The 13,504-nt window shown below is 50.7% G+C and overlaps 1 protein-coding gene across 5 annotated transcripts in view; it reads right to left on the minus strand.

The window, feature by feature from the left end:
- Positions 1 to 225: 225 nt before the first annotated feature.
- NINL (ninein like) overlaps positions 226 to 13,504 on the minus strand; it is a 122,365-nt gene continuing 109,086 nt past the window's right edge. For all 5 annotated transcript variants that reach the window (XM_045528847.1, XM_045528850.1, XM_045528849.1 and 2 more), the window contains 5 exons: positions 10,037 to 10,195; positions 9,200 to 9,313; positions 5,784 to 5,930; positions 4,017 to 4,130; positions 226 to 1,125 (listed from right to left, as the gene is read on the minus strand). In XM_045528847.1, coding sequence (XP_045384803.1) covers positions 934 to 1,125; positions 4,017 to 4,130; positions 5,784 to 5,930; positions 9,200 to 9,313; positions 10,037 to 10,195 — 726 coding nt within the window. In that variant the 3' untranslated portion in view covers positions 226 to 933. The remainder of the gene's footprint in view (positions 1,126 to 4,016; positions 4,131 to 5,783; positions 5,931 to 9,199; positions 9,314 to 10,036; positions 10,196 to 13,504) is intronic.

Below are 13,504 nucleotides of genomic sequence, written 5' to 3' on the forward strand. Positions count from 1 at the left end.
ATAAAATAATTTTTCTATACATTTAAAATATTTTATAGTTTAAAAAATTAAAAACACGCCAGGCATGTTGGTTCATGCCTATAATCCTAGCACCCTGGGAGGATCACTTGAGGCCAGGAGTTTGAGGTTGCAGTGGGCTGCGAGGATGCCACTGCACTCCAGCATAGGCAACAGAGTGAGACCCTAGCTCAAAATAAATAAAAAATAACATAAAATAAAAACAAGTCAATTTTAGTAGAAAAAATTTATTGCAAATACAGTGACTCTTTTCATATTACAGTAGTATATTCTGATAAACCAAATGGCCATAATTTATGTATATTTCAGATATAAAACTATACTTTTTTTTTTTTACATATAGTACAATTTCCAGTGTGATGATATTTCAATGAAAAAAAGATTGCATTCGCAATAAACACCATCATCCCTGAGTCCACAGAAGATAAGCCCTGTCCAGACATCCCCCTGTAGGGGAGCAGTCCCTGAACAAGGGGCTTCCCCTCCTTTACCTCTGGTTTCACAGTTCACACCGAGCGAGGCCCTTCCAGAAGGACATGTGCAAAGACCCACCATTGAGACTTCTAATGATCTAAGCCCAGAATAGAGAAATGGCAAAACTGTACAGAGCCCGATTTTACATTTTAATCTGTACGGCCAAAGTCAGAAATGTAACACAGTGTTTTTTTTATTAACCACTCTGTTACAGCTATTCTTTGCTGAGAGCCCCCATAATCTGTCTCAGCAGTGAGTAGAAAAATTGAGAATCTTACAAAGGGAAATTACTCAGAACTGCTAATAAAAATGTAGTCTTTTGCAACATGTATATTTCCCCAGCATCTGGCACGTAGTAGATATTCATTAAATGTGTGTGGAGTGAACAAAGACTCACAATCCCCATGTGGGCAAGGGTGCTCCGAGGAAAGCAAGCCGTCTCTACACAGACAGGGCTGCAGGAGCAATCTGACTGATGAGTCTGTTGAGAGCTTGGACTTTTTCTTCCAAGATGCGGCTTTTTTTCTCAGCACCTCGTTGCTTCTCTTCGGTGACCTGAAGCGCCTTCACCAGGTGAGCATTTTCCACGTAGAGCTCCTTGAGCAACAGGTTGGACTTCGTGTTCTTTTCAAACTGGAGAGGGGAGGAAGCCACACTTTACTGTGAATCTGGTGCAGGAACGCTGCTGACCAACCTGCCCTCATCCCCTCATCCACATTAGTTTAAACCATCGTTTTGGATTCTTACAGATCTGACACAAACACTGGACAGAATGACAATTTTTGTTATCCTGGCAGGAGGGAGGAAATTGAGCATTTGCTGAACTATGGTAGAGAAAATTTAAGGCAGCTTTGTGCCATGAAATAAAGATTTAAGACCAAAATCAAGTCCTCAAAAGGCCCTCTTATTCAGTGTAATATAAAATTATGAAATTGTCAAGAGTGCAGAAAATGTCTGGTTCATCTAAGTGTGCTCTGCTGGCCGTGATGTCACCCAGAACATACTGTACATCCGCCCTCGCAGCGGGGGTGTGAGCCGGTTGCCATGCACACAACAGCCCCGCCACACAGGCTTCAGTACTGGGAACACGAGGCCACTCTATCACCAGCTCTTGCCTCAGGGCCCCACACTGGGCTTCCTAAGTCCATGCCTCATTCACTCACTTGACGAGTAGTTACCGAGAGCCCCCGCGTGCGCACCCTGCTCTGGCAACAGCCCTGCTACCGCGGAGTGCAGATTCTAACAGGAGATAGATGAAAAACACATACGAGGGTGCTAAGAAAACCCAGCATGGGATAGAGCTTGGGGGGGGGGGGCATTTTGACTGGCTGAGCAGAGAGGACCACTGTGAGGACATCTGAAGAGAGACGTGAATTAAGAAAGGGAGTAAGCCGCAAGGCTGTCTGGCCACGAAAACGGCAGGCGGAGAGGACAGCACGCGCAAAGGCCCCGTGGCTGGTACGTACCCGGGGTAACTGAGCAGCTGCCAGGAGGCCACTGTGGCTGGAGACCATGGCTGAGCGGGAGGTAGAAAGAGGAGTCAGGGCTTTGAGGCAGGGGGCCAAGGGACGATCCGAAAGAACTTCAGAGGACATTGTGAAAACTCTGCCACCTACTGAGGGACATGAGAACACTGGGTGTTTCTGGGCAGAGGAGGGACAGGACCTCAGTCACATTTTAAAGGATCACTGTTGCCCCTGTGCTGAGACTAGATTAAAGGAGGGAACAAGGAGGCCAGGTAGCAGGCAGACGGGGTGGTGAGAAGTGGCTGGGTCTGTCCACTTTGAAGGTGGACTATGGATTAGATGTAGACATGGGGTGGGGGGTAGTCAGCCATGACCCCAAGGTTTTGGACCTGAGCCAGTGGCCAGAACAGGACGCCAGCAGCTGAGGTGGTACAGACAGCCCTTTCAAGGGTACTTCTGTGAAGAGGAACAGAGAACTGCTGAAGCCAGGAGGGGGGGAGGGGCCGTGGGGGGTGTCCCGGGTGCAAGAGGTAGTGAATGTAGAGGGGGCACTGCAGGTGTTCTTTGGGTGCTTCTAGTTTTCCAGTGAAACCAGCAGCAAATTCACAGCTAGGAGAAGAGTTCAGAGGAGCTGGGGGTCAGAGGGAGGAGGCAGGGGAAGCGGCCCCCTGCAGAGGTTGCAGCACAGGCCTGAGCCCCATGCCCAGGACAGGTGTGTAGGAGCCACAGGATTTAACTAGAATCAAGGTGCTGCCAGGCGAGAGGGACAAACAGGATATGTGCACGGGAGTGACTGTGAGAGTGGGTCATCAGAGTCCCCAGCAAGAGGGCTGTGGAGGGGGCTTGACAGGACAGGCACACCCCTCCTTCCACAAATGTCTCATCCAGTTTGGGCTCAGCTCCAGATCCCTCAGATAAATCAAACCATACCAGGGGGTTACTGTGGACTAAAACTATTGCCCCAGATTTCACATTTCTCCTAATTCTGTCTAGCACTGAATGTCTTCTGGAGCCGCCGGCGTGTGGCCAGGCCTCTTCTGTGTGTCCACCTCACCGCTCACCTGGTTCCTGCTGGGCCTGTGCCCCTGCCCCTACTACTGACACTGCCCCATGCTGTCCCCGCTCCGGGCACTCCGCATCAGTTCTTACCCATTTAGGCCATAACCTTTTACAGATCAGGGTAGCTACAGCTACCTTTTTTTTTTGCTCCTAGAAGCAGCCCCAAGTTTTTTTTCCCCAGTATAATTTTTTTTTAATGTAGATCATATCATGCTCTTACTTAAGTAAAAACCCAATGCCCTGACCTTGGCCTATAGGACATGACGATGGGCCCTGCCTACCCGCACCGTATCAGTTCACACCAGCCATGGCCACCTCCTCAATGGCATCTGAGGACTCTGGCCTGTGCTATCCCTCTGCCTGGAATGTGCCTCATCAGGTCCCCCAGCACACCTGGAGGTGTGTGCATTCCCCACCCAGTGAGCCTTCCAAAATGCCACTTGGCCTCTGCTGGGGACACAGCTAGACCTTCCCCTGCTGGTCATCCAGAGTCTGCCCCATGCCAGCTCTTCACAGTGGCCTCGACCACCCCTGCAATGCCCTTCCCTTCCATTCTCCCTCTTTCAGAGTTTATCACGACCTCATCTCAGGGTCTATCTAGAGCAAGGCCTTACCACACAGCAGGTGCTTGGGAACATCTGCTGAATGACCGAACAAGCGAATGAACAAATGAATGCCCGTTCTGAAACGATGTGAACACCTCTCAAAATAGATCTTAAACCATTCAAAATCCGTGCAAAGTACAACTACAGTATAGAATATGTATTTGGTAAAAATCTTCTATTGGTTGCTTGTAAGTGTTAATCTTCTGAAAAATATTTGCACGTTCTCAAAATCAAGTTTAGACAGAGCCCCAGGTTCAGTGGTTGCAAATGTACATGGGGTCCCTGGAGTTCTCTGACAAGACAGCCTCCCCCTTCACCAGCAACTGCACAGCCATGACAGGCAAATGCTCAGAGAGAGGCTGTTAACACAACCTCACAGCCGCCCGCCACTCACCTGTCCTCTCAGCTCCTCCCCTTTCTCTTGGAGCAGCATCTCCATGTGCTTCAGCATCATCTCCGCCTCGCCCACCCGCTCCTCTGTGGCTTTCAGCTGTTTTTCATGTTCTTCCTGCCACAAAAAAAGGTTACAGATGGTATTTTACATTTTAAAAAGAATCCTCTCAAGTCTTATTTACTCTAAAATGGAAATTAGCAAAAATGTACACATCTGAATGTGACCGTCAGTAACCTTTCATCTCTACAGAGCAATAGCTAAAAATATCCGGCGCATGTCGCGACACTATCACTTCTCTTTGTGTCACAGTTCAGGGAGAACCAGCAGACTGATGTGTCTTCCAAGAACTGGTCCTAGGATTTTAATCACAAACGACCACAAAGTGAATTTCTCTAGACGCGTTAGTGTGTATTTCTAGAGGAATTCTGATTAAGTTTGTTTTGTCAATAATGTATCATTGCTTCACTTTGCCATAACAGTGCTGCAGAATGGAAGGGTATCCTTCATTAGGATTTATGCTTTGCAAACATCAAATTGTACCCAGCTTTCCAGCCACGCTCCAATTTCTTCCACGAAGGTATCCCCTGCCCCGGCTCCTAATCTCCCCTACACAGTCTGTCCCCGATGAACTATGAACGACGTTGTGACTTTCAGGAGAGAGCTGTCTTCTCAGCCTTTTGAATTAAACACTCAGGACACACACGTGCCGGAGACCATTCCGGCAGCACTTCACATCTCCAGACGCCATCACAGCCCAGCACACTGCCCTCTCCTCCCTCCCTTCACCCCTTCCTGTCCTTAACTGTGCCCAGGACTCACCTGCCTCGGGGCCCCTGCACCACTGCTCCTGCTGACTGCCCAGGTCGCCTGCTCCCTCTCCTCCCCAAGCTCAAGGGCCGCCTGGTGAGGCCTTCTCTGTTCGCCTGTTTAAACTGCATGGCGTCCCTGTCTGCAGCACTGTTCACCATGACTGCTGTTTTATTTTCCACTCCTTTGTCTCCCCACCACCACTAGAATGTAAGCTCCACAACGGGTCAGAATTTTGCCCTGTGTGTTCATTTCTCTAATACCTAGATCAGTGTGCACCCAACAGATAACCCACTGCAGGAGAGGCTGCTGGTGGGCCACATGTACGTGCCTGTGGGTAGGTTGTTTTCAGTCTGCATAATGGTTTCAGAATCCTTTAAAATTAGATGCATCATTTGAAAACTGGGAGCACTCACATAAAAATCCAGTTTCTGGCTTTTCTTTGAAATCAGCATTGGCATCCTCTGGGCTGTGCTCCCACAGTGCCTCGTAGGCAGGGGCTCGGAGCAGCTACCCCTGAGACAGGGCACATGGTCCCACAGCCCCTAGCAACTTCCTTAAGGTCTCTCCATCACCACCTTTAAAGGCTACAAAGCAGCCTGAGTGTGTGGCCTCAGAGCAGCCAACGGACACAGAGGCCCAGCCACTGACCTGTGCAGACCCCAAAGACAGACGAGTCTGGGAGGACCTGAAGCCCCAGCCTAGAGGGACCTTCAGGGTCACCTGGCTCCCCACCACCCTCCCTTCCTCCCTGATCCAACCTCGACACCTGTCAGAGTCCCTTATTGTCACAGTGAGGATCGGGACCCTGTAGCTTCCACGTGACTAGACCTCAAGTAGCTGGAGGTGGTTTCTGGGCTGCCCTCCCCACGGCCTTGGGCTTCACACTCGGGCAGCTTTTGGTTGAGGACCGGTGATCCAACCGTGCCCTCCCCTCGCACCCCAGCCGCCCTCACTCACCTGCTGTGCTCGCTGGAGGCTGAGCAGGTGCTGCAGCTTAGCCACATGGTCTCGAGGCACCAGCCGGCCCATCTGCTCCTGTAGCTGCTGGACCTCCTGAAAGTGCTGGGACTGGGCCAGTTTCAGCCTCTGCTGGGCTCCCTGCAACTGCACAGGAGAAGCGACAACAGTTCTGGCGTGACTGCTGAGAGCCACAGGGCCACTGGCAGACACAGCAGCAAAGGTGCTGGTGAGTTACTCTCTCTGTTCAAGGACACCCACATCTGGAGGGGCAAGGCAGGCATGCTCCCTTCTGTGTGCTCCCTGAACATGCAGCAACACCCGGGAATTCATAGAGAGTCCATTTATTTGGAATTCTGACAGCCGAACTCCCATTTAGCCAGAGCTTCCACACAATTAGAGTCAGGAAAACTTGTGTCCATCATCCCATTGGATCCATGGGAGGATCAGGTTCTGTTGCATCCATCGTTACTTTTCGGCATCCTTCACTAGAGCCTAATTCTTTTTTGAGACAGGGTGTTGCTCTGTTGGTGGGCTAGAGTGCAGTGGCGTCATCATAGCTCACTGCCGAAGCCTCCAGCTCCTGGGCTCAAGTGATCCTCCTGCCTCAGCCTCCCAAGTAGCTGGGACCATAGGCATGTGCCACCATGTCCAGCTAATTTTTAAATTTTTTGTAGAAACAGGGTCTCACTCTTGCTCAGGCTGGTCTCAAACTCCTGGGCTCAAGCAATCCTCTTGTCTTGGCCTCCCAAAGTCCTAGGATTACAGGTGTGAGCCACCATGCCTGGCCTAGAGCCTAGTTCTTTTAAAACAATAACCCATGTAAGCCAGACATGGTAATTTTCGTTTAAGTGGAGAGTTTATACTGAGACACAGCTATGGCCTGGGGTCACAGATCCTAATTAAACACACAGGTAATGTTGAAGGAAGTTGGGGTCAGGTGTGGAATTAACTGCAGTACCAGGTTCCCAGCCCTACAGGATGACACAGAATCTGAAGTTATGCTTGGTTATTATTACTGAACTACGTATAACTTAGCCAACTCCTTTTATTAAGCAACTGGAGATCAGATGTAAACTCAGTTTAAATCAATTTGACTCTGCAGGATTCATCTAGACTACACAAGATCTCCTTGGCACCCTAAAAGTGGCCATGCCACCCCTTACCTGGGAGACCCCACAGACCAGAGCGGGAGTCACGGCTCCATTGAGGGTCACATTTGAGACAGGTGTGATGTTACCACATGGTCAAGAGAAAGGGAAGGCACCAGCTATTGCCACCCAAGGAAAAGCGCGAATCACTGCACCCTGTGAGGGCCAGGACATGACCCGCAGCCCCAGCCTCCGTCCGGCATGGCTGCCCCTCCACAGTCACTGTGTGGATGACTCAGGAGACTGCATTATCGCCATTGTCACTGTGAGGCTCACCTCTGTTTATGGTGGGGGTCGCCCCAGAGAGACGCACTTGCACACTAGGGTCTCCAGGCCCTGGAGAGCAGCTTATCGTTTGAGACGGAAAGAGAGGGAAGAACCAGCTCTAAGCGCATCATGCCCCCAAACACAGCCTCCTCCCGATTTTCTCATTTCAGAGAGTCATTCCAGCCTTCACCCCTCCCAGGTCTACAAGAGCACCTGGCCACCCAGCAAGGCTCCTGCCCTCGCCCTGCCTGCTCTGATGCTCACACTCTCTCTGACCGTGCCACCCCCACAGCCACCCTGCAACGGAACCCCGCCGACTAAGCCCCTCCACAGCGAGGCCAGGGTCTGGCCCTGAGTGGGGTCTCTGCCTGTGGCGAGTTGTCCGTAAACATCTTCTGAACAGAACCCACCCCAGGCCTTCTCATTCCATTCCAGGCTGGCCCAGCTGAATGCGGTGAGTGGGTGTCGTGGAACTCCGGGTAAGGCCCTAAGAAACCCTGCAGCGCATCTCTTGTGGCCTCACTGCTGAGCTACGAGCACTCCATGCCGCTGAGAGGCCACGTGGGGGCTCCTGTCCACTAGGCTCCGAGCCACCAGCCAGCACTACAGCTGAGCGCGAGAGCTGCCTTGGACGTCAGCCCAGCCGAGCCTACAGCTGCCCAAGGCAGGCCCTGGGTGGGAAGGGCCCAGCAGAGCCCACAGACTCTGAAGGATGATGACAGAAGGGCCACTAAGCTTAGAGGTGGCTTGTTATGTTGCCATACAGAACCAGGACGGGGGTCCCCACAGGCTGTGACGTGGCAGCACTGTGCTTGCTCCCTGGCTAGTACCTGTCCCGCCTGCTCTGTTCTGCGGCCTCCTGGAGCCTCCCTCTTCTGAACCACCCAACGGCATGACAGTGACCACCCTGGCTTCCTGCATCTGCCCCACCCCCTCCTCACCACCCCAAGGAGCCCTGTCTGCCTTTTCCACACTATCCTGTGAGCCCCCTGCTTCCCTCATGCTGACTTGCAGCCACGTGCCTTTGGGGGGTCTTCCTCTAAATCACGAGGAAGAAGGGGATGCCAGCTTACATGGCTGCAAGACAGACTTAACTGAGGTACTTTCGGGACCCCGGCGGGTATGGAGCCCGCTCTGGCGGCCTCGGCAGTGCCTCCCACCAGCAGGTGCTGGGTAAACGCTGGCTTTTTCAGTGGCCTCTTACTCCAGAGTCCCGAAGGACTCAGACTGGCCAAGGAAGCTTTCAAGGTTCCTTCTAAACTTAAAAGAAGAGCACCCCAAACACGCAGAGGCACCTCTGCAGCGGCAGGGCTAAGAGCCCACGGAACCCCAAGGCCCCTCTTTTGTCCTGCTGCGCTGGCACTCCAAGTGTACCCCCACCCGTGTCTACACTGGGCCCTCAGGGCACCTCTGGCTGTCACACACCTATTCCTCTCCTCCCCCTTGAGCCCCTCCTCCTGTGAATATCCCCTGGGAAGAACTGTCCCCCCTGCCCCCCATGGGGCTCACCCTGCACACGTCTGTCTGTCCCAGACTGTGAGCTCCCTGCCGCAGCCCCCCTGTATCTGCGCCTCCTGAGGCTTTGCACGCTCGGAGCCAGCAGGTTCCAAGGTGTCACGGCATGCACGTGAGTATGTGCGCACGCGAGTATGTGTGCACGTGAGCCGGACACCACCAACCCTCAGACGCCACCCCCACATATTCCTTTAGCTCCTCCATTTGTAGAGGGTTCACCCCAAGGCATGGTTACTGCCCTCTTTCCTTCGTGAGTAAACTGAGTCATGACTCTTCATGTGACTTGCTCAAGACCAAACCAACCTTGGGCTACAGCAACTTCGGTCCTGGGCCTGGCAAGTGTCTGACTAGCTGTGTAACCTCAGACCACATCAACAACCTCTCTGGGCTGCACCAGCCCTGGCAGCGCTCTGTTGGCATCACAGTGACACTGCTCCCAGGCTGGGATCAGAACCAGCACCTCCAGCCACCACTCATACCCACCTGGTCTTGACTTTCTTCAAGGGTCTTTGTCAGCTCTGATTGGGACAGTCTCAGGCTCTGACATTCTTGATTTACGCGGTCAAGTTCAACTTCAAGTTTTTGGATTTTGTCACTCTGTTTTTTAAAAAATCAAGTTCACAAGTACAAGAAATATCTTAGCAGTCTGATTTGTGATTGATGCAGAAACTTCAGAAAATTACAGAAAAGAAAAATTTACAAAATTTAAACCTCCCAGGACCCCACCAGCCAAGGCCCACTCCGACATTCTGCTGTAATTCTCTCACCCATCTTCTATACGTACGCACTTCTACCGAGACGACGGTCTCAGAAAACATGCAGTGTCCTAGCTGTGCTTTCATCCTTATTACAGCTTGAGCATTTCCCATGACATTAAATATGATTTGAAAACATAGGTATTAGTGGCTGCACCATGATTTACTAACACATTCAACTACTGTTGATGACTCAAGCTGATTCCAATTCTGTTTGGCTATTATAAATAGCACAGCAACAAAAATACTCCAGCTAAATCTCTGCTCAATGCTCTTAAGATAAAACTTCCATAAGCAGAATTATTAAGTCAACACATAGGGACATTCTTAAGGCTCTTGCCCTCCAGGAAGGTTGTACCAATTTACTCCTCTGTCATCAGCATTTAAAGCTGTTCTGCTCCTTTTTCTCGATACTGTGGATTTGCAAATGCCACTGGGTCCACTTATTTCTCCAGGGCTTGCTTGGGAAGTCCCTCACCTTACTGCTGCGTGACGCCTCCCTCTAGGCTCCGAGGGCTTGTGCCAACCTACCTGCAGCTGCCCCCGCCCTAGTCCCCTCACTCGCCTGCTGCTCTCCCCGGCGCCCTGCCTCCTCCAGGCTCTGTGTTAACAGCTGGATGGTGATGCGATTCTCCTCATTTTGGGCCTGGTGGGTAGAAGCCTCCTCTCCCAGCTGAAGGACACTGTGGTTGAGCTGGGACAACTGATGCTTGTATTTCTGACTCTAGAGCAAAAAAAGGTTAAAACACAGATTTAAAAAAAAAAAAATGTTTTTAAACCAGCAGCTCAATTCGGATCATTCTGATAGCTCTCAGCCAGGGATGGCTTGCTCCCCAGGGGACACCTGGCAATGCCTCCACACATTTCTGATTGTCACAACTGGTGGAGGGGAAGCGACTGGCATCTTACAACACAGAGGATGATCTGGTCCCACATGCCAGGAATGCCAAGGACAGAATCTCTGCTCTGTTCCCTACGAGAAACAGATACATTGAGGCCACCAGACGTGGTCATGTGCCGTGACCACCTGAACCACTGTTCTGAAGACCTTTCACATTTTTCTCATTTCCCTCATGGTTATTTCTAACATATTTTAAGCAATTTTAAGGAAAAAAACAATCTAATTAAACTTGACATATATAAATCTCTTCAAAATCTCCTGTCATTGAACATACAAATGTAGCTCTCAGCAGGGTGCCTGTGTTCATTAAATTCTATATTTTGCTTCTTCTCGACAGCTACTGCCCAGCTGTGAATCCCGGCAAGCGCTCGGGGTGACCCAGTGAAGCCGCAGCGGGAGAGCTGGGCCTACGACTTCTCACCATGGAAATTCTAGCTATTTTCAATTATTCATCATGAGTATCTTCACACAAACCACATTTTTGCCTATTTGCTTCTTCCCGCAGCAGTTTTCAGGGCAGAGGGTGCCAGCAGCTCTCGGGGGTTTTCTGAGCAACGTCCGCTGAGCCACTCAGCACTGCTGGCAGCACACACAGCGCCTGCCCTGGGGATGGGGCCACCCACCAGCTGACATTTGCAGGTTTACCAAGCCCATAACAGAGCCCTGAAGTGGTTTCAATTTGGGTTCACGTGAGGTTAGCAAGTGTACACGTTTTTCTCATGATCCTTTCTTGTATTCCTCTCTGTAAGTTAACCCTCACCTCATCCTTCCCTAGAACTGCAGGAACGAGGGTAAGAGAAGCTTCCACGTGCCATAAGCAGGTGGCAGTCTCACCTGGCACAGAGCTCACTCATGTGTTTATTACACTTTACTGTGAAAATTAAAATTGTTTTTCAGTATCAATACATATTCATCTTGTCCTCTGAAGACAACTTTGATTTCATTAATAGAATGGAATCTTCCTCAACTCCTGAGATAAGCATACTAGTTTGATTTTCTTCTATGCACCTTTAAAATTTAAACTATTAGTTTGGGAAAAATTTCAGACTTACAGACAGTTGCAAGAATAGAACACTGCAAGGGAAGCCCACACACCCCCCAGCCAGACTCACGGCAACAGCGCCTTCCCCATCTGCTTTGCCAGCTGTGCTGTGTACACACACACACACACACACACACACACACACACACACAAAATGCCTTCTCGACAGCACAGCGCCACCACGTGCCTATGGACAGGAGTGCTCCCCGACAGCTGCTGTGCAGCTACTCTGCAGGACGGTGGTCCTGGTGTCCCCACATTTCAGCTTTGTCACCTTGCCCGACAATGTCCTTTAGAGCCTCCTCCCCAGCACAGGATTAGGTGGTGCCTTTGTCATGCTGGTTTAGCCTACTACAATTTGGAATGTTTCCACAGCCTTTGCCTTTTATGACTTTGACATTATTTACCTTTCAAGAGACAGGGTCTCGCTGCTGCCCGGACTGGAGTGCAGTGATGTGACCACAGCTCACTGCAGTGTGCAGCTCCTGGGCTCCGGCAATCCCCCCGCTCAGCCTCCCAAGTAACTGGGACCACCAGTGTGAGCCAACACGCCTGGCCAACTTTGATATTTCTAACAATTACAGTTCCCCTCTCCATTTTATTTTTTTTTCAAACAACAAAATTTATTATCTTACAGTTCTGGGGGTCAGAAAGAAGTCTGATGCAGATCCCACTGGGCTAAAATCAAGGTGTCAGCAGGGTTGTGTTCCTTCCCAAGGCTCTAGGGAAGCATCTGCCTCCTTGCCTTTCCAGCCTCTTGAGCTGCCCACATTCCTCAACTCTCGGCCCCCTTCCATCAGCAAAGCCAGCAGTGGTCAGGAGTTTTTCCATATCACATTCTGTTGGCACTGACTCTCCTTTTGTCTCCTGCTTCCACTTTTAGGGACCCTTGCGAGGACACTGAGTACCCCTATTTTAATAGTTCATTTTGGGCTTGTCTGTTGCTTCCTTATAAGCCAGGTGACGTGTTCCTGGCCAGACACTGCATAGGTGATGCTGTGACTTCTCAGGGCCTTGCATCAGGAGGCACTCCTGCCACCTGCCTCTGGTGATGTTCACGTTGATCACCTCTTTGATGTCTAACTTCCATTCATCTGGCTTTTGTCACAGAAGCTGGTATGTTAGCAGCCATCTTCTGGGCACGTGTTAAAACAAACGGATATTTGTCTCAAATGTTTTTCCTAAATCTAACCAAACCTTCAGGCATGATTTCTGGTTTACAACACAAACAAGTGACACAAGACCAGACTGACCCACACTCTCAGGAAACAGCTGGACAAATCCAGAATGTGGGATGGCCCATGAGACAACTGTCTGGCCTTGTCCAAAAGGCAGTGTTATTGGGGGAGAAATAGCAGTTCTAGATCAAAAGAGGGGACACTTTTGATCTAGGACTAGATTAAAGGGACACTGCAGCAGACTGTAGTGTCCAAAGACATCCCCAACAGCATCTTCCATCCCACATCCTCTTTCACACTGTGACCTGGATACTCACCCATCAAAGGAGCCTCCCTGGGGCTCCCAGGACTCAGTGGGTGCCACAAGGAGCAACTTCTAAGGAGGCGTCAGAGCCCTTTCACTTGGCCTCCAGAACACTCACTCCCCGACGCCCCCTCATGACACACCCTCCAGGAGCCCAGCCCACAGGAGAGGCCCACAGACATCTGGAACAACAGTCGCATGTGCAGGAAGACCCCTAGATGACTCCAGCCCTGGCCACTCAGGTCACCCCAGCTGTGCAGTGTTCCCCAGGCTGTCCAAGCTGTGCCCCTGTGAAGCGCAAACCATAGCCTCCCCGAGAGCAATCAAGTAGTAGGCGTATGCTAATTTTTTCTATTTTTGGTAGCAATGGGGTCTTGCTCTTGTTCAGGCTGGTCTCAAACTCCTGACCCAAAGCAATTCTCCTGCCTCAGCCTCTCAGAGTGCTAGTATTATAGGCGTGAGCCACCGCGCCCGGCCTGATAGTTCAATACAACATAACCGTGTCAACCTCAACTGGATCCTAGTGCCAAAACTTTCCTATATAAGACATATTTTAATAACTGGAGAAATGTGAATATGGTCTGAATACTGGACGATATTAATTACTG

Source organism: Lemur catta, chromosome 17, assembly GCF_020740605.2.
Source record: "Lemur catta isolate mLemCat1 chromosome 17, mLemCat1.pri, whole genome shotgun sequence".
Taxonomy (NCBI): domain Eukaryota; kingdom Metazoa; phylum Chordata; class Mammalia; order Primates; family Lemuridae; genus Lemur; species Lemur catta.